We start from the raw sequence: 26496 nt of genomic DNA on the forward strand, positions 1-26496 counted from the left end.
ATGTCCTGCCATCAAAACTATTTTCTATGTATTCCTTGGCTTCCAAATCTGAAATGTATGTCACGTCCACTGTAACCTCTTTGGCTTCACTATCTTAACAATATTAGCAGATTTGGAAAAAAGGGTTCTGCTCAATGAATGGATTTATACTAGAAAACAGTGGTATCTACAGCTGAATGCCATAGGAGGATTCTGTTGCAGCTGTACAGTATGTGTGACTTCTGGAGTATATTTTTCCATGCATTTAATATGTCATGAATATCTGCCATTTTAAGAATTTGACACAGTTATGCCATTAAATAAACTTTTTCACAATTTTTTTTTGTGCTGCATATTTCTAAACATATTAACAATATGTTTTTTTCATATCATTATGACTTGCTTTAAGTCATGTTAAAAAGATAATGACTGAACAGCCTGCTGTACTGGAGTGACTACACTTACCTAGATTTAGAGTTTTGTGTCTCTGCAGTGCCCTTCCCCTCGGGACCTGCATGTCCACCAATGAGACACACCAGTGCACCAGGTTCTGCCTGCATATCCACAGCCATTGTCTGGGCAGGGTACCAATACTTACGCTCCTCCACATGAACTGAAACCTGTAAATAAAAGAAACTCACTACAGCCATTGTTCTGGAATCTACTGAATAAAAAGTAAATTGAAATGTAGTGATTGATTATTCCTTAATTACAGTTTTTGTTCTCCTATTGTTTTCTTTTTTATCTGTGTTTCCCAAGGTTGTAGAAAAGTGATTCACCTTCTAACCGTCCTTTGGTCCATGTGTTGCGGGTTGCAGCTTCTCCTCTAGCCGTTTCCTCTCACCTGTTGGTACTCCAAGTTTGCAGGTTGCTGCTGCGTCCTTCTTATCCAGTTCTTCTTCCCCTTTTTGTTGTTGTTGTGGATATTGGTTGTTTGTGGGAAATGGGTTATGTGAATGCTGGGCACCAGTAAACTTACTACAAAGGATAACTATTTGGGGAAAAAGGGGGGATGAACCAGAAGCTACAGGTGATTGGTACTGCATTCGCAATAGGGCAATGAGATTCTGTCTCAAGGTGCATACAGGCCTCGCATTAGCGGGAAAGATAAGAGTGTTTATAGCTATGCACTACACAACACTGTTTAATGAGCACTTTTTGATCTTCAGTTAATAACATTTGTCCTTAATCACTTAAACCAAACTTGAAATCACTCAAATTTTTGCAACTGGATCCCTGGCTAGTTATTTAGCGACTCCTTTTTAGTACAACACGTAGAAGTGATTATACTTTCTCTTAAACTTTTAAGCCAAATTAAGTTTCACACTAACCTTTTTTTTTTTTGTCTAATTAATTTTGCCGAGATATTCAGAGACTGTTCCAGTAACACAAAATCATTTTGTTCATAACTTTGACTTTTGAACCAAACTGCCAGTAATGCTAATTTTTCGGCTGTATCCTTGGAGAGTTGTTCAGAGACTACTTTAGCAGACTGACTCTGCTTTGAAGCAAGAAATCTTCACTGCTTCAGTTCCGCCTCCAAGTTACTACCCTAATTTCGGCTGATTGAAACAATTCGAATTTAGGCAGTTTACCCTAATTCTCACTGCTACAATCATCTAGCTGTAGTTTGGGACTTTGGACCTTTAAGTCCTAGCATCGTTTTTGACAGCTGCTTGAAAAATTATACCAGTAGCGTACGTTGAGGGCCTTCCCACTTTTGGCTTACGGGGTTCAAAACCTGTCAAGTGTAACATTACCAATGGATCCCGCTGGTCAACTTTCGAACTGAATTTCCAGGAAAACTCTGTGGGGTGCTTCCTGCCTGGTCTTTGTAGAAGTAAAGCAGGCCTTATTCTTGAAACCAAGAATTGGGATAAGTCACCCTTGAATGTTCCTTACTACATCCTATGCGCAATTACTATAAAAAGAAATCTTGATTACATATAAAGCTGGTGGTGTCAGTGGTACGGCTACAACCTACATGTGGTACTCTCATACATACAAGTTCTAACAGTTAACGTAAGTTTTATTGGTAACATGTTGTACTGTTGTAACGTCATATGTGCGGTCTGTTGGTTGAGCATCATATTTTTTCAATACTGCAGGGTCCACCAAAAATTCGGTACTAAACTCTGAAGTATCAGTTGGTATAGTTTAACAAAGAGTGAACATTCAAGTGTTCCATTCAAACTTATGTTAAGACTGATTTATTATGAAAGACTTACTGTGCTTCTTGACTTTCATCTTGCTACCACAGAAGCAGGACCACAATTGCAATTGGTTGTCAGTTATAATGGTACCATATTACTATTAATTATAAGTAAAACAGTTATACAATAATTGGAAAAGTAAATAATGTGTTTGACAGCAAACAGCTAACTACGGCAGTGTATCATATACAGATGGACAATATACATACCCAGTTAGAAAAAATTCCTTTGTGCAGGATTATCTTGAATAGTTAATATTATTAAAATGGTTAAGAAATTCCCTATCCTGAGCCTGCTGAAACCAGTCCACACCATTCTCTCTCTAAAAAGAATTTTAATATTATTTTTTCATTTATACCTAGTCTTACATGTGTCTCTTATCTTGAGGAATCCCAAACAAAATTTTGTATACATTTCTAATTTCTCCCATACATGTGCTACATGTTATGATTATTTCATCAGAATTTCATCACCCTAACAATATCAGGGAGAATTAAAATTATATAGCTCTTTGCTTTGTAATTGTTTCCAGTCTTTCTAATTAAAATTGTCCTTAGCATTTTGTTCTCAAACGCCCTCAATCTATGCTTTTCCCTATATTTCAGGACATGTTCCACACCCAGAAACTGCAGAAAAATATTGTTAGTTAAATTATGATTAATATTCTAAGAACCTTGAGCTCATTTAATTAGATTCTGTCAGTTCTTCACATCACTGTGTGTTCATACTGTAAAATTCTCCTCCTGTTATCAGTCAATTTTGTTCTGAAGACCTTATCTCCACTTCCCTGTATTCAATAGGTCTGGAAAGAAGCCAGTTTGTATATGCAAAGCCTGATGGAAGCCACCAGAATATTTTCTGGAGGGGGCAGAAAATTTGTTTTCAAACTTCTCTTTAAGACTATCTTTACTGACCAACCTAGAGTATGCAGGAAGAAGAATATTTTAAAAATGCTGTCAATTTTGGTAATAAAATGTGATATGTTCCGTTATTTTTAAAATTTTTATTTTTTACAAAAATCCAAAAGGGGAGGGGGCAGGCTTCTGGTTTGCATTTCTGCTGCTGGTGCCCATGCAGAGTCTAGACACTTACAGACTGGAAAATTTGGAAGAGAAATCAACAATATGAATGGATAGTCAACTTGTGTTTTACCTGCTTGTGGAGAAGTCTGACATCAAAAGTGATGACATCACTGATTGGTTCCCCAGTGTCAGTCACATAATACACCAGCAAGTGGCTCACAGGAGCCATAACAGCCTGAACAATGAAACTGGAACAGATAAAGAAAAGAACGTTACATTTAAATTTATTTCACATGGTTCCTTTTTTAATTATCCTTCAGTTTAAAGCAGCTATAATGGGCAACTTTTATAAACTATTTCTGCATGACTACATTAATTAATAACAAACACAAAAATTTAAATAAATAAACATGTAACTAAACACATTAACAGCTGGCTGCATAATTTAAATTCACTGTATCCTGATGTTATCAGATCTGTTAATTTAAAAGCCCTTCATTCTGTGCTTTAGCATATTCCATGCAGTTTCAAGGAATACATAATTTTATTATGTATTATTATGACGCAAAAAGTCAATAAAAACGTGAGGAGAAGACTAGGAGGTTGGTGTGAAATGGCCACCAGCCTGGGAGTTAGTTGTCAGTTGTGAGTTGAGTTCTGCATGGGAGGTTGTGAAGATTGAGCCTGAGAATATGAAGCTGAAGAATCTCCAGGGTTAGAAGCAGTTGCCAGAAGATGGCTAGTGAAGACACAGCAAGCTTGGAAAGGTTTAGTGGGTGCTGTGATGATTTGTGAATTATGGAGTGCAGTGATAGAATTGTAAGTGCTTGTACTTCCGAGTCTTGTGTATAAGTGGTCAATAAATCCGTTCACCAATCCAAATCCTGTCTATAGTCATATACAAACACGTGACAGCATATAAAATGTCATTTACTGTTCACAGTGTCAGCAATGGATTTGAAAGGAAAAAGTGAGAGAGAATATTAATGAATAAATTCAAGGATTCTTCCACTTAAAATATCTGGTGTTTTACTCATCATGGAGTGGGTTTGTTGAGCCCTGACCATAATGTATGGTATTTACACCTCATGTATGGGGAAAAAAAATTGTTCCACACAGTAGTTAAAGTTGAAGTGTTTCACTTAATGTAAGGTGAGTGTTGCAGGGAAATGCAGTTCTTCATTGTCGTCTAAGGGAACAGAACTATATACTGACTCTCTTTTGTTGAAGATATATTTTGCATAAGTCGAAGTTGTCATATTATGGCTACTGAATTTTGGAACTCCAAATGAAACAGTCAAATTTCTAGTGAGTGTTAACTGACGATAAAATCCTAAGTTAACAAAACTAACTAAAGAAGTAGGTCTAAATAAATAAATACAATTACAAAGGTAATGGAGAATATGACTTGAACTTTCTTCGTTTTCCACTCAATTAGCACGTGTGAGTGCATGAGAGCATCGGCATACAGAAACAAGCACTTTGCAGCTTTTTCTGGTTAAAATGGTTTATATAAATTTTAGAACTTAAAGCTGAACTTGTGGTAATAATGTTTGTATGCTGAATATATAATATGGCAAGAAGGTGGGGGCAAGTAGAATATCAGTCATGGAGAGAAGAAGGGTGACGAAGAACAAATTTCGAAGTTTGTAAAGTTTAAATTGACTTTTCACCTTCCCTCCTCCTTCTCCTGCAACCCCTGCATTCCCTTTAATCTTACAGCTTGGGCTCTTCACCAGGTTTTAATGACCTGGAAATACTGTTTCTTGGCCATGCTTCTCCTTCCATTCCTCCCCTCCACTATTTTTGCTACATTACTGCTGGGGAGAGGAAGGGGAGAACCTTCTCATGGGAGACAAAAGTCAATTTCACAGTCCAATGGAACTTAAACTTCATTAAGCACAGATCAGAATGAATGCGATTACATGACACAGTTCTTGCTGTTATGGTCTCCAGAGTCCTGTATCAGGGTAAGGTACCACTCCATTCGAGTGAAATCGTCTACAGCCATGAAATTCTGAACATGTTCATCTTCTTCCTCTATCTTGCTGCCTAACCACTAATTCAAAGAGAAGAAAATAAAATTATGATCCTTTATTCTTGCAGTTTTTTGTCCTTATCTACATACCAGATATGCTGGAATGTTTATCTTTTGTAGTGAGAAGATGTCTAATAATTTGAAAAATCATAATTATCCACACTACATATTTCATTATAGGTAGAAATTACTTTGATTTGTGTACATCCACAACAAGAAATGACAGATTTTACACTTTATTTTCTGAACCTATTCATGGTAGGAATCATACTGTCATATAAATCTTCAGTGAGCTATACTTTCTGGCGTGTAATGCCATGTAGTCCATTGAAAGTCAACAGGTGTTTTGGAGGAAAATGTCACCTGGATATTCAGGTCTTAAGAGTAAGTCAAGGGAAAAACCAGCATGAAGCAGGCAGTGAGGCAGAGTTTCTGCTTCATGCTGGATTCTTGTTTGACTTGCCTTTGACATCTGAAGATGGAGGTCATGTGTTCTTCTGAAAACTACATCATGTTATATCCTAAAGATTGAACTCTTAGTATTTTCACATAATAGAGTGATTATTGATGGGGTTTGGATTGGTAAATGGATTTATTTAACTCCTACAGATCTGTGACTACAAGTAATAATTTCACTACTTCATGCACCTTATTGTTCACTAGAGCACATACTCGTATATAAGTCTTCTCAGCCTGCTATGTCTTCACCAGTCTTCTAGTAGTGGCTTTCATTGGCGGATTGTCCCCTTACGCTGGGTTCCCAAACTGACCCCAGCCCCAGCTATAGCAGCTCTCAACTAAGTGAAAACTGTCAGAGACTCAGAGTTACTCTATTACTGGCAGTTTACCACCAATCAGTTCATCTTGGCGCCAAGCCCCCTGATGATCAAGGCTAGAGATTTTCTTTTTGCAATTGAATTCTTGTGGTCATAGTCCTTATCTAACATCCTCTATGATGAGGGGATGGCTTTGTCTCTTATGAACAGGCTTTTGCCTTTGTCAAATGTACATATCACACATATAGCATGTTACTGAAAATTCTTCCTTGCGCACTACATACAAGTCCTTTGTCAGGCCAGGCTTTGCAAAGCAGATCATATCTACCTTACTTGTTTCAGCCTGCAACAGCAGTTTATTTACTTGAACTGTAAGCTTGCCTGCTGCCAAGTTCAAGCCTCTTATATTTTTCTATATCTGGCTTTGCCTTGTCCTATGCTGCGAACATATGATTTTATATGACTTCTGCTTGTTGCCTGCAAAATTTTATTACNCAAAATGTAGATGCTTTGAGTGTACTTTGGGTATAAAGCCATATCTAAAGCTTTGATTCTGCAGGAAATGCTTCACCAGAGTTCAAAACTCATACCAACAGGAGTGCCAACTTCAGATCTTAACAAAATTGATGAGGTCCTCGATTTTTCAGCTACTTAAATATGGTATTAATGCATTCTGAATTATTTCATGATCCCACATTTAAGTTAACGTTTTGAGGCATGAAGTTAATTTAAATAATATTTTTAAGAAAGTAATTACTACCTCACAGAAATCACAGTACATCTCCATTACAAACATCAAGCGATTAAAGTTGCGTAGGGAAATAATCATTCTTAATTTTGAGAATCCGCTGTATGGGCAGAATGCAGAGTTGTTCAGTGCTAAAGCAGATGGTTAATATAATGAACACTGTACTTTAAAGAGTGCTGATTGAGTAAGTATTGTTTTGGGAAGGAAAGTTAAGAAGAATGTAGTAAAGTATGACCATATCAGCAACTGAACTCATGATAGTGTGACATAAAGTCCAGAACCCATACTCTTTAGAATGTGGGGGGATAAAATATCGAGAGAACTTTAATTTATTATGCAGCGAAATCACAAATCCTATTTCTGACAGTAGTGTCACGTGATAGTAACTAGATAATGGGTTCAGGTGAGAACTGGATCTGTTTCGCACTCATTCCTCTTATCTAGAAATGGTAAATGGTTACAACGGTTTAGAAGTATTCACAGGGTTTCACAGTCCATTTGACCATTCTTGCTTGATTCTTTTTTGGATCATCATCATCATCATTATTATGGTAATCCAGTAACTAGAAGTGGCATCATGCAATGAAAGCCATGACTAACTTGGCATGCTTCTTTATATTGCACTATTGCTGCAGACTGCCAAGGCAACACTGAGCCCATAGCACCATGACTGTTGCAGCTGGAAGGGATTCGTGCTTTTACTGCCTAGTAAATAAACGTTTTTTGGTACTTCTGCAGTCCCCACGTTTCAAAGTTTATGGGTCACATTATTTATAGATGATAAAGTCATTCTTTGAACTGAATTCTGTTGAGAGTGACTTCTGTTTCCATATTTATTTGGAACAACACAGTGGGATTTTAAACTGTAAAAAGTATGAACATTATTTTTAAAGAAACTGAAGTTAAAGTTCAGAATTTAACATGTCTGTAGTACAAGCTTTAAGAGGAAAAATATTTATGCACTTATTTCAAATAGATTTCTAAATATAAATGAAAATATAAATAATTTTTGTTCTAAACACAACTGTATAGTCAAATATTACTCCGTAAAACATCCAAATGATTCACCTGAAATTATGTCTACAGATGGCAGCACCATCAATAATTTGTGCTGGAGGTGCTTCATCCAAAGAGTCCGGTCTTAGGGCTTGGCTCCAGTATGTGATATGGCCTTCAGTAGTGACAACATAATGCAAGTCTCGTTCACAAGGGCATGTTGAAAGTACAGTCACATGAGCCTCTTCATCTGGCTGCAACAGTAAAATCAGCATCATGCAAATGCCATTTCTAAGTGCAGGTAAAGGCAAAGTTGTCTCTATGTTTAATTAATTAAGCACCACATAATGGGATGTATAGGGGAGTGGAGATACAGATTAGTGTATGTTTAACCTCAACAATTTATGGAAGTGTGGCCAAATTCATGCTTGGACCACTTACCCCCATGGAAAGAAGCTCTGGTGTCAATTGGAGGGGAAGATGGGTGAACCACAGAGCCATACTGAATGCTGTGGAGAAGAGAAAAGTCAGTACTAAAAATCAAGCACTGATTCCTTAGCTGTGCAGTATGTAGCTATACAGGCTGGGCTATCCCAATTCCCATTGTGTAGTGTCAATGATCATAAAATTGCATCTCAGCATCTAATTTATAAAAGCTCGCTTATCCTGTGACAAATCATTCGAACAATCATACTGCCTGTTTGAAAAATAAAGTAAATATTACACCAAAAGCTATGTTTTAGAGGAAAAAGAATGAAATGTAATAAAATTAAACTAAAGGAAATTGAATATACACGTATAAAGATTGGTTGCTGTGCCTACAGCCAAGGAAGGGTCTGAACCACTCATAACCTATTAGGTTAGGGGGTGAGCCACCATACAAACTTAGTAAATTGGGTGCAAAAATTAAGTGCTCATAAGAGACAACATGAAAGAGTAGTATCAATAATATCCATTACATGTCTGGTCCTATATAAATTATTAGCAATGAAATTCAGTAAAATGTAAGAAAACTGTAAAGAGTGTAAGTACATACATACATTACATTCTGTAGATCCAAAGTAAGTCAGAATGACTGTGGGATGTGGAACAAGTCATACATATACAAAAGCCATAAATACTGTACAACTGAGAAAAGAAAAAAAAAATATATATATATACATCCACATATATAAGTCAATACTGTCAACTTATGCTATGTACATAACCCTTTAAAAGGATGAGTCATTTTTAGACAGTAGGAATTCATCACAGAGTAGAGTGAGTGTGTGTTTCAGTACTAATTTAAATTGCGCCTTTTCATTCATTAGACTCCGAGACTAGAAGGTAAACTGTTGAAAATTTTAATGCCAGAATAATATGCGCTTTTCTGAAAACATGTCAGGTTAGCAACTGGTCTGTGGAGATGGTGCTTGTTTCTCGTGTTAACACTGTGTATGTCCAAAGTGGTCTGAAAACGTTCTTGGTTATTTATAATGAGGCTTAATAATTAAAATATATATTCACATGGGAGAGGTAAGATCTGTAATCTCTTAAATAGCTCTCTACAAGAATTTTGAAGTTTTATGCCCACCATGATTTTAACAATTTTCTTTTGTACTGTAAATACCTTTTTGCTGTCAGATGAGGTGCCCCAAAATATTAGTCCATATGTCATTATAGAGTGAAGTAGGCAAAATAAACTGATTTCAGTGTATCAATGTTGCTGAAATGTAACAAAGCTCTTACTGCATAACATGCCCCACTTAACTTCGGAACCAACTGATCGATATGGTATTTCCAGTTTTAAGTGGTTATCAATTCGTAAGCCAAGGAATTTTGTGTGTACTGACTCTTCTGTATATTTATTATTATATCCAATGCTTAATGGATATTGAGGTGTATTATTTGTTATATTTTTATTATATTTATTTTATCTAGATTCAGGGCCAGTTTGTTAGCAGCAAACCATTTACTCATATGACAGAGAACACTATTCAATGACATACAGAAATCATCTAAATTCTTACTAGAAATTATTACACTAGTGTCATTAGCAAATATTATGGGTATTCATTGGGTATTTATCGTTGGGGGAAGGTCATTTATATAGATTATAAAAAGCAAAGGTCCTAAAATTGACCCCTGAGGAACTCCATGCTCTATTAAGAAAGCAGTTTTCTGGGATGTGGCACCGTGTAGATGTGGTGTTAACCCACGTTTCGGAGGAACGTATCCACTCCATCTTCAGGGTAGAAGGAAAAATAAGAAACTTAAGCGAAGAGACAGTGAGAACAGGTGCAAGCGGACTAATGTTGGAAATAAACTCAGCTATATGAGAGCTGAGAAGGAAGGATGGAGGGGGGACAAGTCTACATGGGAAATCAGTGGAGAGGGAGGGGGTAGGGTCTGGGACAGGAGCAGGGTTAGGTATAGGATATTGTGTCAGGGGCGAAAGGCAAGGTTAATGGGAGGGCATTAACGCTTAAGCTGGGGGGTTGCTATGTGAGTCGGTCATGGACTGTGTAGCCTTGTGGATCTGGCATCATGTCCCGGGGGGGGGGGTTAGGGAACAGATGAGAGGCGATACATTCCTCCGAAATGTCGGTTAACACCACATCTACATGGTGCCACATCCCAGAAGACTGCTTTCTTCATAGTCACCACCGTGAAAATCTCAAATCTTACATCCATGCTCTATTATTCTCCATTCTGAATAAGTACTTTGAGTTGCATTAGGTGATTTTATTTCAATCTTTTGTTTTCTGTCTACAAGGAAGGATCTGAACCAACTTGCCATTGTTCCCTGAATACCATAAAATCGTAATTTAGTTAACAAAATTTCATGATTAACACAATCAAAAGCTTTAGCTAAATCACAGAATATTCCACCTACATGCATTTTCTGGTTAATAGATTTTAATACACTGTCTGTTAGCATAAAGGCTGCATTTTCAGTGGATATTCCCTTCCTGAAGTGAGTATCCAGGCATGAGGACCGTTTCAGGCATCAAGGGGAAATCTAGATCTGACAGGTTAGTATTTTGGTGATAATACTGCAATCAGCGTGGCAGTTTAATTGAACTGAAACTATTTCTGCCTTCCCTGCCTGTATTATCCCACTCAAGAATCACACAATTCTGCTGCCACTGCATACAAAGACTCCATTTGTTTATTTCTGCATCTTACAGGTAAGAGAGTGAACTTTATTGTAAATATTTTATTTTAGCATAATAGTGTCAATAGGACACTAAAAGTATATTTTATACATTAAAAGTGATTATCAAAATTTCTGGAATGTCTCTGGTTTTACATGTATTTTTCTAGTTTTTTATGACATGTTTCGGCCTCACATGGGCCATCATCAAGTGATTTTTCTTTTTGGGGAGACCACTGTACTGCACTTGTTCAACGTGCTCCTTACAATGTTCCTTACAATGTCTGACTTTCAGAAATCCAAGCACACATATTTCATCCCTTAAGCTACTTCTCTTCTGATATATGTGTATTGCAGGATTCTTTCACTGAACTGTCACAGAAACCCATACATTCTTGTTGAGAGAAACAGTAGTATGTCACATGTCAACTAGACAGAATATCGTTTTAGTTAAGTACACATTCTATATAAAAGGTTGAAGCCTAAGCTTGAATAGCTCAGTCAGTAAAGTGAGTGGCTATAGGCTGGACAACTGAGGTTAAATTTCCAGCAAGGGTACAGACTATTCTGTTTGCCACCACGTTCAAACCAAATGTGGGGGCCACTTAGACTCTAATTCACTGAGTATTTGGGCCTCTTTCCTAGGACAACAGTAAAGCTTGCCATTCCCTCATACATTTCATGGTGTGAGATTTAGTTGGAGAATAAACTTCTAAATATATTATACAAACATACAAAATATTGCTTAATTCAGATGTTTGTTATACTCTGTAATTATACTATTGAAGCATTTATTTGTGATCTGTGAGGACAGTAATATGTTAATCATGATTCAAAGTAATTTGCTATGACTGGAATTAATATTATTTGTTTTACTATCACTTACTTGAAGAGTGTGTTCAAGTCCTTCTATCAGCAGATAGCAATCTGAGGATGAATTCCACTTTGTGATGGGTTCACGAGCCAATACATAATGACTGTCAATCTCCTTTCCCTCAACTGACACCAGTTCTGCCTGTAGTGTGATGATTTCACTGTCTGCTAGAATCGCAGGTACAGTAAAAGTACCTTCACCTGATGTTATTTCTATATCCTGACTATAGATGGCTGTTGTGCTGTCATACACTTTCACCCGCACACGAACAGATTTCTCTGTACTCACTGCCTCCACCTGAAAAGTCCAAATGATGCTTACTGTGCAGTGCTTGTTTCTCATGAGGGAGAGAATTTCATTAAGAAGTGGCAATGGTTCATTCTGTTTGCCTGCTCAGGAATTCTTTGTTCTCTTTTCATGTGTGTTCCAGAACCTGTTTCATAATGCAAGAAGAAAGAAGAGGACATTTACTCTACACCATAGCTGCAAATTACTTATTGCAGTGATTTAAATTGTAAAGGCACTGGTGGTAATAAAAGGATACACGAGAATAGTGAATCTTCTCTTATATAATCTAACGAATGAATAAATGAATGAATCAATAAACTGATCAGAAATAGTATTATCAGTATTATACTGTATGTGTGTCTACAGTGAAACTGTCTTATAACTGAAATTGAAACTTGCTGATAATGAAGCGTCTGTTCAAGAAACAAACCTTGCCCACAAATGGAAGTCCTGGCTTGTAAAGACGCCGCATCTCATGCCCAAACCTGAGCTCTACATAGTGTTCCTCTGCCATGGCCACTTCAGGCACTGCTACACCAGAAATTTCATCTGCCAGTGATATATTCAGGATAGAAGTGAATACTTCTGCCTCTACTTGAACCTGGACCTGCCAATTCCCAAGCTCTGCCTCTTCTGATAGAGCCATCGAGAATGACCTCACTCCTATATGAGAAAATAAATTAAGGCGCTATATGTATTTCCATTTGCTCTGAAGGAACTGGTCTTGTTGGTATGTGCAATATTATAAGTCGCCTTTAATTAACTACTTAAAATTAACATTTCTTATGTAAAGCTTTCTTTCTATGACAGACATTTTTATAAATTAAACATGATGGAATGTCAGAATTTAAACTCAATCCACTTTCCAAGAATTTTATAATTTTACACTTACCACACTGCTGAGAAACAAAACACAATGTGTTTAAATTTGCATTTGTCACCACACAAATTGCAAATGTCTAGTTACAATAATTCATGAATAAAGACTATTTCATGGTTGCATCTTAGATTTGCATTGTGTGTGATAGGCTCATTTTCAATGAATGTTTGTTGTGCATCTAAAGGCGCGTCCACATTACTCATACTCGTGCTTGTGCTTGCCAGGCTTGTGCTCGTCGGGAGACTCGTCTGGCCTTTATTTGTGCTCATAAATCTTCGTCCACACTACTTCAGTTGCTCGCCAGGCTTCAGCACATGAGGATCCGTATATTTACATGTACTTGTAGTGTGTATAGGCTGTAGTTGTATTTTAATTTATTGGCTATAATTTTTAAATTAAAAATTTAAAATTTGCTTGTCTCGTGACTTGTCATATTATCCACATTACTCGCGAGCATAGTGAGTCACATGAGCACAAGCATGAGCATGAGCACGAGCACAAGTAATGTGGATGCACCTTTAGAGAACAATTGATCAGTTTGTAGCTGTGTGGGAAGACCTCCGTTTAAATTAATGGTTTCTGAAGATATGCTACAAAAGGTGGTGCAGCACACACACATGGAGAGGAGCCCAGCACATCACCATAATAATTTTAAAGGTTTAGTTACAATAATTCTTAAAGCAGAAATATTAGAGCAAAAAAATTTGCAATGTTGTGATATTCTATTTTTCTTTTTTGTAAAACATATAAAAATTGCACGTTTTCCATAGACATCTATCTTCCAATGAACAACAGAGGTAATACAAGATTACACATAAAGATGGCAAATAGAAGGCCAGATGAACAAATGACCACATGACAAATACCCATGTAATTACCACTGCCACACACAGATTCCACCAGCCTTGAACAAATGGCTATTCTAAGGCAGCATTTGTGCAGAGGAGAAAGAAGCACATAAGCTTGCCATACATTATCACGTAATAAGTACAGGAAATTACAGAAAATATACACTCAAAAGTAGACAAATAGCGAAGCTGTACACAGTACCCAGAAACCACAGACAGGAGGATTTTCATTACTGACTGATAGAGAATACACAAGAAGACATTGTAATGTAGCTGAGCAAATCCGCCAGAAGTTAGCACTATAGACAGATTTCAGAGACAATAAATATACCTACACCACAAATCACACACATATATATATATATATATATGTGTGTGTGTGTGTGTGTGTGTGTGNTATATATATATGTGTGTGTGTACCACAAACACCTTGGAACTTACTGAAACAGAAAAATTGTCTCTGGTAAGTATGCACATACATGAGACAAATATGGCAGACATAACCTCAACAAAGGAGCAAGAAAAAGGCATATATATGATAGGAATTTCTGTACCAAACAGCAACTTACAACGAAGGCACCAACAAGAGATAACATAATATATATAGACATACCTAGCAGAAGGAATAGAGGAAACATGACATCAAAATAATGTAGCTAATAGTTCCAGTAATTCTAAATTTTCCATTGCAATCATTCCACAAAATCCCTTACTAGCTCGAACATCCACACTGAATTTACAAATGGTGGTAACAGTACCATGCTATGAAGACAGATGGGTGAGTGATTGTATTTGTCCATCATTCACTGGAAGGGTCTGGGTGATCTGATTCACACCTTAGTTGCTTTGACACCCTGAGGAAGGAACTCCTGGTCTTTACTGGTTGGGAGGATGGGTGGAAATGGGGAATCAGTAATTCAGCCTGTAGCCATGCAGTATACTGACTGAGTAATCCCAGGTAAAAACAACTACGGTACTAGAAGAAATGGTGAAGGTGTCCCCGTGTTTAATTAAGTAATACCCCATGAAGATGTATGGTGGGTGGATGTACAGAACCATGTACTACCAACCTCGGCACTAAATGGGGATCAATGTCGGCTTCATGCTTCGGCTGCTTTAGCCCCAGCGAAGGAGCGCGCAGAACCTACTGGATAGGAGGGTGGGTGGGCCCCAGGGCCGTTTTGGATACTGTGAAGAAGAGAAATTTTTTGCCCTCCTGGGAATCGAACCAAAATTCCTCGGTATCCAGGCCATTGCTAGTCGTTTTACCGACTGAGCTGTAATAACTATCTGATTGCAATGATTGTGAAATGCAACTGGAACAGGATTTCAAAAACGGTTCTTGTGTCATTTCAAGAAAATGTAGCGTTAGATTTCACGACACCAAAATACTTCATAAAATCAAAGCACTGTAATTTGTTTTCATTAACATTCAATGTGGAATTTGGTTCTAAAGTCCATTTAATATTATTTTGTGTGTGTTTCTTCCACCACTGTTCTAACATCGTTCATGAACACTGACAAGTTACGCGGCAGAATTTTGTAAAGGCCGAAAGTAGTGTGAACTTATCTTTTCAGGAATCAATGGTTTAGTTCTGATAGGGTAGAAGTTACTTGCACATCGTTGTGTAAACAAGAAGGAACACTGGTTTTTTCCGCCCCTACAAGTTCAGTTGACTTAGTGGCCACCAACGAAAGCAGTGAAAGTAAGAAAAGATGATAAGTAGAGCATCATGGTATATGATTAGATTTCTTCCTGTTTTACTGTATTCCTATATCTCTCTGCCTGTGTGCTGATCAGTGCTATCTAATATGCAAGGCTACGCAAAACCGAAAGCCGTCTCTCTCTCTCTCATTCCTTCCCTCCCCAGGTGACCCAAAAGCGAGAGAGATGCTCGGCCAGGAGATACCAATACTAGACCCATGTAAAAGGGAAACTTTTATAACTTTCTGTGGGATTTATCTACGGGGGTAGGTGGAAAGGTACCCGCAAAATATTCATGTCTTACTTCTGCAATTGGCCGCACTCTTGAATACGCACGCAACAGTAAGCATGAAAGTTCCTTATTGCCGTAGAGATATTTTTGATCCTCAGCATTTCGTTATTTTTCGCCACTAGTGTCAATATGGACGCTCAAGTTACCACATGCACGAAAGAAGAGTAGCTTGCAGTGATTCGATTTTTGTGGACTGAATGTGTAAGAGGAGCAAAATTCAGTCAAGGCTATCAGAACAGCGCGGTAACAGTTTTTGCCGCAGCGAAGCGTGTATGAACGGACTGACATGTTGAAAAATATACAAAACGCTAAAGAAGAGCAATCGGGGAGCCAGACCACACCTGCAAGCAAAGTTTTGTCCTCGTACTGTGACGGCAGTCTTCAATGAATTTTCGCACCTCTTACAGCTTCAGGCCACAAAGAACGAATCATTGCCCGCTGCACTTCTTTGATGCATGTGATAAGCGGAACGGCCACGTTGATACCACTAGCAATGAAAGACAACAAATGAACGAAGGAGATCAGAAATATTGCTGTAACAACAAGGACGGAGGTTCCATGCTTACAGTTGTGTGTGCATTCAGCAGTGGAGTCAGTTGCAAAGTAAGAGATACGAATATTCTGTGGGTATTTTCTGACTTACCCTCGTACATGGGATATATTTCATTTCGATTCGGTGCCTTAGACGAGATACTGAAATGACCCTTCTTTAATAAAAACACAAGTAGTTAGAAAAAAGTACTTCTTATGTTGATTACCAGGTACATAATCATTTGTAGGTATTGTAATATAATAAATATGATAATTATTGTCGTAACACGTATGATGAAAGTACCAAGAATCTAACATTGTTAAAAGGAGTTGGAAATAAGTAATGTTAAGGATCTTTTTAGATGTTTTTTCTGCACCTGTTATTTAATTGTTGATTATAATACAAAACTGAAATATATGAGACAGAATCAGTAACGGGTTATAACAATGAAACCACCGCGTCCGCTCGAGGAAGAGCTAAATACAGACTCAGGTATTAACTTAATTCTGATAACACAGTGCAAATTAAAGAACATTTCGAGATTTCAACTGAGTAAAAGTCCCCAGGGCACTGGAATAATCTGTGTGTCTGGGTCTGTGCATACGCAATTGTCACGTTCCACAGGGATGATCGCTAAATCAATCACTATCTCCTGACTCATTACAGTACGAGCACGCAAGTAATTCTCGATCAGCTTTCAGGAGGGTGCGCAGTGGTTCTGCTTCACTCATTTCAGCTTCATTCCGCTCGGCTCAACTCATTTTGACGTCATAGAGTCATGAATAGTTCTTAAGAAAAAGGAGCTATTGCGATTATTCTCATTTCGAGATATCTCGTTTTGGTCTAGGATAACGATTAAAACAATATTAGGTTCCTGAATGTATGGAGATTTTGAAGGTAATAGAAAATGCTTTCCAAGTAGTACGAATTCGAGTGAAGATGGTTACAGAAAACAACCGAATTTCTTTTGCAGCGTATTCAAGACGTAGTGTCATTTTCAAGCTTTCCATAAATGTGATGTAGAAAGTCCAGCGAAGGCAATGTAGGAGCAGATCTGAAGGATCCATATGTCAAACCTCACTGTTGTACAATGCGTAAGTGAGGAGGGATGTCAATTCATTTTTGTGAGAGAAATGTTGACAGAAGGAATGCATTAGATCTGGACAGCCAGTCATCATTCTTGGAATTAAGATATGAAACTATGTAGGTCTTACAAATACCGAAGGTCATGAGTTCGTACCCAGAAAAATCGAAAATTCTAGAAATCCCGGAAATGATATGGGTTCGCCCTCAAATTTCGAAATTTCTATGGCCATAAATGTAAGGTCAGATAAAATTGTTAATTCCAGAAATAGTTAGTTTTTAACAGCTCGTTCTAGAAATGTTATGCTTATTTAGAATTTCCGATATAAGGTACAGGTGCCTAAAAATAATAAGGAAGGTATTATCGGCAACTGAAACATGGGTTAATTAATGATTACATATTACTTCATTATTTATTAAGTACAGCGCTGAGCTAGGATACAGGCTTATTTCAACTAACATTCTGTGTATTAAAATGTAATTTGTAACAAATTTACCTGAATGCAACAAACCAGAAAGCTTGACTGCAAGCAAATAAAATACTTCAATGAAAAGCGACCAATGTGTTTTACTTTTAAATACACCTGAGCATGCGCAATGTGCGTCCTCCATCATCCATTCAAGGCATTTTTCCAGCTCGCATATACGAGTAATGTTGGTGCGTGCTATGAATTGGAGAAGCTTATGCCTCGATTCTGGGTGAACAAAATTTGTGCCAAATGGAACGTGTACTTCGAATTTCACGATTTTTTAATGACTTGAGGGGGAACGACGTAAAATTCTTTAAATGCTTTCGGATTGCATCAAGCAAGCTCTACTTGGTGAAACACAAATCAAATTTTGGCGATGCAATTTTTCTGGCAGAACAGCGACTTTGAAATCGGTGACTTTATTTATTTTATATTTGAAGAATTTACTTTTCAAAAGGAAATTAAAATAAATTTCATTTTCCAAAAATTTGTGTCGGACTCACATTTACAAATTTCGAACACAAAAATCTGTATCATCTTTCGAATTTCGAACAGAAACAATTACTAAAATATTGGCTTTTAAGTTCTCATTGCTGTGATTATGAAAAGTTCAGTTTTTGGGTATAATGCCCTGTAGTCCGATGAAAGCAAGCAGATATTTCGGATGAATATGTGGTCATCTTCAGTGTAGAATTATACGCAATGCAAGAAAGTAACCTGAAGCTTATTACCTGCTTCATGCTGGCTTTTATCTTGGCTTATTCTTATGCCCTGAAGAAGGAAGCGATATGTTCCCCCGAAACGTCTGTCGTCTTTCACCGGACTACACGGCGTTTATTCCAGAATACAGATTTTTTATTAATAAAATGCATTTCGACTTAATAACAATATTTATGCATAATTGTTCAAGTTCTAATTTTTTAATTCGGCGAGCACAGATCTTTTGTGAAAGTTTGGCAGTGTGGGAAGGGAAAGTTCGAAATTTCTATGAACTCGTTTGTATTTATTTGTAGTAGGCAAAACAAATTATAATAAACAAGGCCGCGCCATAGCTCAAGCGGTTAGTCGCTGGCTTCCCACCGCGGCAGCCCGGGTTCGATCCCGAGTCTGGTCAAGTGGGATTTGTGGTGGACAAAGAGGCGCTGGGGCAGGTTTTCTCCGAGTACTTCGGTTTCCCCTGCCAATCTTCATTCCACCAATTGCTCCACAATCACCCTCACCTATCATCTGGGGCTGGTACAATAGGCCAAAAGTGACCGCAGTGAAAGGGACTTAGTCCCACCCCACTAGCAATAAAAATATTAAAATAAATAGATATTTCAGACCTTGAACTATATCAATAGTGTTCGATTACTATCATTATTGTTAAATTATCGTGTGCTTAATTACGATCTTTACTTACGAATTATCAGATTATCAAGTATACATTCTAACTTATCCTATAGATATTTTTACGTCCTGTAATTTTTTTATTTCCTTGGAGTGGGGTGAGACAGAGTCCACTTGGTACGTCTGTCACTATGTACCAGCCAGAGTACGGAGTATTTTTTGGAATGAGAATAGGCAGGGGAAACTGAAGTCCAAGGAGGAAACCTGCCCCAATGACACTTCTTCCACCACAAACTCCACATAACCTGACCTGGGATCGAAGCCAGGCCCACGGTAGGAAGCAGGCGATTAAGCGCCTGAGCTATATCCTGTATAGCAATTATATTACGTGAGTATTACTCACGGTACTATGGTATTTAGGAGGCGGGATAGTGTAGTCGGTATAGCGACTGGCTACAGGCTGGACGCCCGAGGGGTCGGAGTTCGAGTCCCGGTAGGGTCAAGAATTTTCTCTCCCAACAGCGTTCAAACCGGCTCTGGGGCCCACCCAGCCTCCTATCCAATGGATATCGGGGTTAAAACGACAGGGACGTGAAGCTGAACACTCACCTCCAACTAGTGCCGAGGTAAAGAAAATGTAGATCTATACATCCACTCTCCCATACGTCTTCATGATGTAATGCTTAGTTACTTGAGTACAGGACAACTTTACCTGTACCATACTATGTTATTTAGCTTACAAAGACAACACAGATATCCAGACATATCGACCAGGCGTGTTCTGTTTCCGTGGTATCGTGGTTCGTTGAATTTATGTTTTTATAGTGATGGTTAAACTTCTAACCACTCCAATCAGCAGTTATACATTCATTTGAAGCAATTACACAAACAAATACGCACTCTTTTGTGGCGTAACCGCGCATTCGTGTGTTGGCTGACCACAGACTGCGCTGAATGTAACGTCTGCGCTTCGTAGAATCTCGGTAATTTATGGCTTACATCGGCTTTCCTCCTCGTGTGCAATCCGACAGGCTATTCGCGAACAAGGTCTGGGTCAGACGGATTCGAGCTTTGATGAGATGGACCGAGCTTGACGGAAGTGGTGAGGGGCGGCGTTATTGTGCTGAGAGATGGCGGAATTTCTTGCGATCAACTTCTTCGTCTGCTTCGGATCCCCCAGAGAAAAGCACAGCGACCAAGGCCGGAACTTCGAGCCGCAATTTCTACAGGAACTGTTGCGACGCGTGTGAATATTCAAGATGTCGACAATCCCTCGGCACCCGCAATCAGAAGACATGGAGGAATGTTACGTGGAGACTGTGGAGGAGCACCAGCGGAGGATCGTATTGACGCATGAGAACGATTGTGATGAGAGCATACACGAGAGCACAGGCACGACAAGCGCCAGCGTGATGTTCGGCAGAGAGCTACGTGTGCCTTGTGCCCTGCTATCTGGGGCTTCTTCACCGGGCAACGATCAGCCTGCGGCAGAGTATGTATCGAAGTTCGCGGAACGGGTGCATGACATCAACCATCAGGTCTGCCAACATCTGAATGTTGTCAACGACATAATGAAGGCCAATTATGGCTGCCTGATGAACTCCGCGGGAGTTCATGAATGAGACCATGTCTTGTCATACTGCCCAAATTTGCACCAGAAGAAAGTCACCTAAGCTGCAACCATCCTGGGAAGGACCTTCTTTATTTTTTAGTTTCTTGGAGTGGGATGAGACTGAGCCCAGTTGGTACTTCGGCCACTAATTGGTCTGTTGTACCAGCCCCGGATGATAGATGATGCGTGTGGAGCAGTCAGATGAATGAGAACTGGCAGGAAGAACCGTAGTGCTCGGAGAAAACCTGCTCCAATGCCACTTTGTCCACCACAAACCCCACATGACATGACCTGGGCTCAAACCTGGGCCGCCGCGGTGGGAAGCCGGCGACTAAACGCCTGAGCTATGGTACAGCCTTGGAAGGGCCCGTTCAAGGCGATAACAGAGAACAACGACGAAGTCTCTAGGATCCGGTGACATCCTACGATGAACACGATGGTGATGCACTTGGGCAGGCTGACACAGCACCTTGTGGCTTATCAGGAGGAAACACTGTCAAGGAATTTGGCCACGAGCTTCATTCTTACTTTTGAATTTGGTTAGATTTTTTTCCATTTGACTTTTGGCGCCTTTTCGAAAACGGCGCCTGAAGTAGATGCCTAGTCGTTTTACCTATTAGCATGATTACTATATCGCCTTTCGTTTTGACACTCCCTTACTTACACCTGATGAAGGAAGCGACACCAAGTGAAATTCTATGTTTAAAGTAACAGGATGTACGGTGCCCAAAATAACAGCCACAGTTACCATAATCAGAAACATTTAGACTTAGTTCACAAGTAGATCATACCAGCAACTATGGGGGAACATCTTACAAGCTTTCAAGAAATGATAAATTCATATTTATGAACATTGCGCAGGTTAAAGAATTGCGACTCCCAGTTTATTCAACGAGAACAGGCCCCGCGCTTACGAACATTTTAACAAATTAACATTAACAAATATAACGATATATCTTATTAAAGACAAAATAAACTTACGAACTTTCTATTTGCGAACATATTTCAAAGAATACATTACGTTCGCAAGTTGGAGTACGCCTGTATACGGACTCGACATGCGCAATCGAGATGTGCATTGAGATTCCTTACCTTCATCAAGCGCCACTTCTTCCCAGAGCGCCACCTTCGTTCCAGCGGGGTTTCGAACAAAGACACTCCCGATAATGTCACTGGCAACTCTGAGATCGTGGTCAAGGGCCAGCACCCAGAAGAACACTGAAACATGTACAGCAAGCAGCAGGTATGTTTATGTTATGGGACTTGAAAATAAGAAGCCATTTCACAACATGATCGTTTATTGTAAATTTGGTGTAATCATGTACAAGTATATGTAATATTAACTATAATGTAGATAAATATACAGCAATTAAATTTATAATACTCTAACGAAGTCGCCGGGGTCTCACTCGTGGACATTTTAAAATACGAGGAGATAAATAGACATTACGAAAGTAGTGGTATATTAATTATTTATCATGAAAGAGGTGTAATAATGTATATTAAATATTAATTAAAATTCAGAAATACAAAAAGGAATCTATAATCAACTGCCAAAGCGCCCAGGTTCTTCTTACAGTAAAAAGCTAAGGTAAAGCTATCCCTGTTACAGGCCGTGGTGGCCCATAGGGTTGTGAGACATTGAGGATCCCTTAATTTCTCTAGACAATTGGCTCACAGATGGCGGCAAGGTTGCCAGCCTTACGCGTCTGCCGCCCTTTAACCCCCAGGAAGATCCCTGGTACTAATTTCTGTTACAGGCTGAGTCGACCCCAGGGCCATAGTGCGGCAGGAAGGATTAGGTAAGCTGAAAAAATCCACCTCATCGGGACTCGAATCTGCGACCTTCCAACTTGTGGCATAGTGCCTCAACCAACTACGCTACCGAGTACCCCTAGTATTATATCGGATTGCTGGAAAATTCATCTTTGTTTAGAGAACGGCTTTGTAGGAACACTTCCTTGCTCAGTGGTGTATACATTTTTTGGCCATTTCTCGATGTATGTCTATGTGAGCACCACCTAAAGACCATACTGTCAGTGATCACTTTATGCCATGTAGTTTAGTGGAGAGGTAGGCCATTTATTGTAGAGATAAAGCACTACGCCATGAAGACGTATGGGGAACGGATCTGCAGATCCAAGTACTCTTGACTTCGGCACTAGTTCCAGGTGAGTGGTAAGTTTCACGAACCGGCTGTTTTATCCCCGTGGAAAGAGTCCACTGTAACCATCGGATAAGAGGCTAGGTGGGTCCCAGAGTCCATCTGGACGACCTGGAGGTTACAAACTTCTTGCCACTGAGAGCCTAACTCTAACCCCTCGGCCGTTGAGCTCGTTATACAATTGTTATACAATTAAATAACTAATTCCATAGGGCGAAAGCCTTCTTGGGGAGCCAATATTCACTTATTCCCCGCGTTTTAAGGGACCAAAATGTTATTTGCCGTGTTTTCAAGAGCCAGCCATTGAACCCTACACCAATCCAACTGAAACATATCCAAACACTTTTATGATATGCATTTTTTTAAAACCCTCATATCGACGGCTAGGTCTCCCAGGTTATTAACTGCTTTCAGGTTTTCCAAAAAGAAAAATATTGTCATCATTGTACCTCTCACTCATGGATGGTACATGGAAGTTTACCTACAATCTCAGCATCCTGAATGTAATACTTAATATTTGGTGAGGGATACAAATTATGCATCTCCTTATCATGCAGTGTTCTCTCCAACTTCCTCTTATTCCTCAGAATTATTGACACAAGCTTACTACCATAAAATTGAATCAGAGGGCTTTTTACGGACCATCCTATGAAGCTCCATAACTCGTGAACATGTTATATCTTTCTAACAATTTTTTTTCTGTGTGATACAGTCCTGTTTTGATATTGATATTCATATATTCCCCTGTACAATTAACATGGAATAATGGGGGACGAGCAATGGAAAGCAATTATGAATGACTACTGCCTGAACATTGTAACAATGGGAACTGAATTATAATCATAGAATCGGAAAGAGAGAATACGAAGGACAGGACATTAAAGCAGAACATTTGACAATCGAACAATAGCAATCAATGTCTACTTACAAAATGAACGTAAATCCCAACATTTAAATGTATAACGAATCACATTTTTGTCCCTGATGATGAGAACATAATATAAAAAACATATGAAAGTAGACAATAGTTGTTTACTATATGAATAAAAATGAACAGACACGACTGCCATATTGGACAGTGGATCGATTGACGTATGATAAGGGATGTTTGTTTTTCACTCTTATTTACTGAAGCAACATTATCTGCCGCTTGCAGTATTTGTGGAGCAGGGTGGGGAGCAGGGGGCTTCTGTATGTGAGGGGTTGGATTGACGAGTTTGCTAATTGATGGAACCGACAGACATACAGTCAAATATGCACCAATAATGCAACAAAATATTCCAGCAGAATGCAAATTTAAGTTCGGGGAGTGGGATGACAAATGAGAAGAGCAGGTGCTCAGTGGTACCAACTTAAATTGGATTATGGTTGATGTGCAGATATACAAGGACCATACTATTTAGAGCAGTAAATATTCCTACATAAATGTATTTAAAATTGTACATAAAGTACCAAAAAATTAACACATATTTACTACATTTACTACTAAAAGTAACTCTCTTTTTTTTACCCCTTCATATTAAGCTCTCTGGTCTGCTCCACATCAGAATCATTCTGGAATTATGGATCTCATAGACAGTTGGTAGGACTCCTTGGACGAGTGATCAGCCCGTCTCAAGGCCGCTACCTACGCAGGACAAAACAAACAGAAAAAAGAAAAGTAGGAAGATATCCATGACTCGATTGGAATTCGAACCCACAATCCAGTGTTTGAGAGGACGAAGAAATTTCATGCCTTAGAATGCGTGACTATTGTGATCGGCTTGATAAATAAGTTAACTACGTAATATTTTCACCTACATCTTGTGACGTTTTACTGCCTTCACAGTTGTTAACGTGACGGAATGCACGGAGTTCTCAAGCTCGGCAAACCATTCCAGTTCTTGAGCTGCATTCATAGACGTAGATTCTAAAGGGTTCTGACGATGCTAGATGACACAGAATTTCTGGGTTTTTGGACCTTTTCCATTGTCCGGAATTCTAGGTAATAGAGAACACTCTACGTAATAGAGGACACGATGTTTCGGAAACTTGTTCTGTGTCCGTCTTCAGGTGAGAAGGGAAGACACGTACTCAATTGGACCTCCTAGAAAGAGCTAATCATAATTTTATAGCTAATTATAAACGTTTCCTCCTAAAGGTACTGCGGTTAATGATTCTTTTCCACAGTTTTCTTTTTTTTTTGGAACAAATACTTGTAGTCACCCATACAACTGCGCGGTATGATAACCCAAAAGACGAGTACAAGTTTCGAACTGTGGAAGAGAATTATTAATCCAAAACCATATTCAAGTAGAGTTTTATCTTCTCAGATATAACGGCGTGTAGTCCGCTGAAAGTCAATTGTGGTTTCGGAGGAACATATCGCCTCCACCTTCATTGTCGAAAAATAAGTCAAGCAACAAACCAATTAGCAAGCAGAGAACATTGTGCTTGCTACTTGATTCACGCTTGTTTCTTGCTTGGCTTCAGCACTGAAGATGGAGGCGACATGTTCCTCCGAACTTCGGTCGAATTTCAACGGACCACGCGGCGTTGTGTCCCAGACAGAACTCTTCAAAAGCGCCACTGTAAGAATCTCAAGTCCTACAAATTCAGGTGTTTGGGAAGTGCTATAATCTGGAAAATATTGAAGGCTGGTTTGTCAATAATCCGAGATACTGAAGTCATTAAAGTGGCTGGTAAATAACTGGGCTACCGGGTTCATTTCTCGACAGACGCAGGATTCCTTTCCTGCCATGTCCAGGCTGGCTCCAGCCCCGATCCAGCATGTATCGGAGGAATCTGGCACGCTGTATATTGGGAGTAATTGTCAGGCTAGTGAAGCAGTTTATTGAGATTACAGCCGAGTTTTAGAATAAGGGGAGTTTGTCTCCATGACCTACACACCTGCATGGCATGGTGCCTAGAAACAATGTCAATTTTATCCCCTTTTACATAATTCTCCTTCATACCTCAACTGCAGAGAGGAAACTTGAACTATATTCCCGCTTCCTCTGTCATTACGTCCAAATTTCGGGGGTATTAAAAGTATTGTGGTATTGCTAGTGGGGTGGGACTAAGTCCCTTGTACTGCGGCCACTTCTGGCCTATTGTACCAGCCCCAGATGATAGGAGAGGACGATTGTGGAGCAGTTGATGGAATGAAGATTGCCAGGGGAAACCGAAGTACTCGGAGAAAACCTGCCCCAGCGCCAGTTTGTCCATCACAAATCACATTTGACCAGACCCGGGATCGAACCCGGGTCACCGCGATAAGAAGCCACCGACTAACCGCTTGAGCTATGGCGCGGCCAAAGTAACGTGAAGATGTATTCTACACAATATGAACAAGATTTGCTTTTGGAAATTCCTTACTGCAATTTATACTTCCAGACAACCAGCCGGAACAACTTCGCCAGAAATGGTGAGCCACTGTAACCAACTGAGATACCGGCTGGCACCGGTTATTAAAAGTTTTGTCTATATTAACATCTGCAGACTATTGTATAATTCACTATGGGGCACGCGG

General features: G+C 39.1%; 1 protein-coding gene across 3 annotated transcripts in view; it reads right to left on the reverse strand.

Annotated features, from left to right (window-relative positions):
• Positions 1-26496, reverse strand: part of LOC111861631 (C3 and PZP-like alpha-2-macroglobulin domain-containing protein 8) — a 286966-nt gene that overhangs the window by 33624 nt on the left and 226846 nt on the right. For all 3 annotated transcript variants that reach the window (XM_023846353.2, XM_023846351.2, XM_023846352.2), the window contains exons 5-10: positions 21914-22039; positions 12501-12733; positions 11795-12079; positions 7845-8026; positions 3345-3462; positions 445-599 (exon numbers count right to left, since the gene is read on the reverse strand). In XM_023846353.2, coding sequence (XP_023702121.1) covers positions 445-599; positions 3345-3462; positions 7845-8026; positions 11795-12079; positions 12501-12733; positions 21914-22039 — 1099 coding nt within the window. The remainder of the gene's footprint in view (positions 1-444; positions 600-3344; positions 3463-7844; positions 8027-11794; positions 12080-12500; positions 12734-21913; positions 22040-26496) is intronic.

The sequence above is a fragment of the Cryptotermes secundus genome, unplaced genomic scaffold, assembly GCF_002891405.2.
Source record: "Cryptotermes secundus unplaced genomic scaffold, Csec_1.0 scaffold43, whole genome shotgun sequence".
Classification (NCBI taxonomy): Eukaryota; Metazoa; Arthropoda; class Insecta; order Blattodea; family Kalotermitidae; genus Cryptotermes; species Cryptotermes secundus.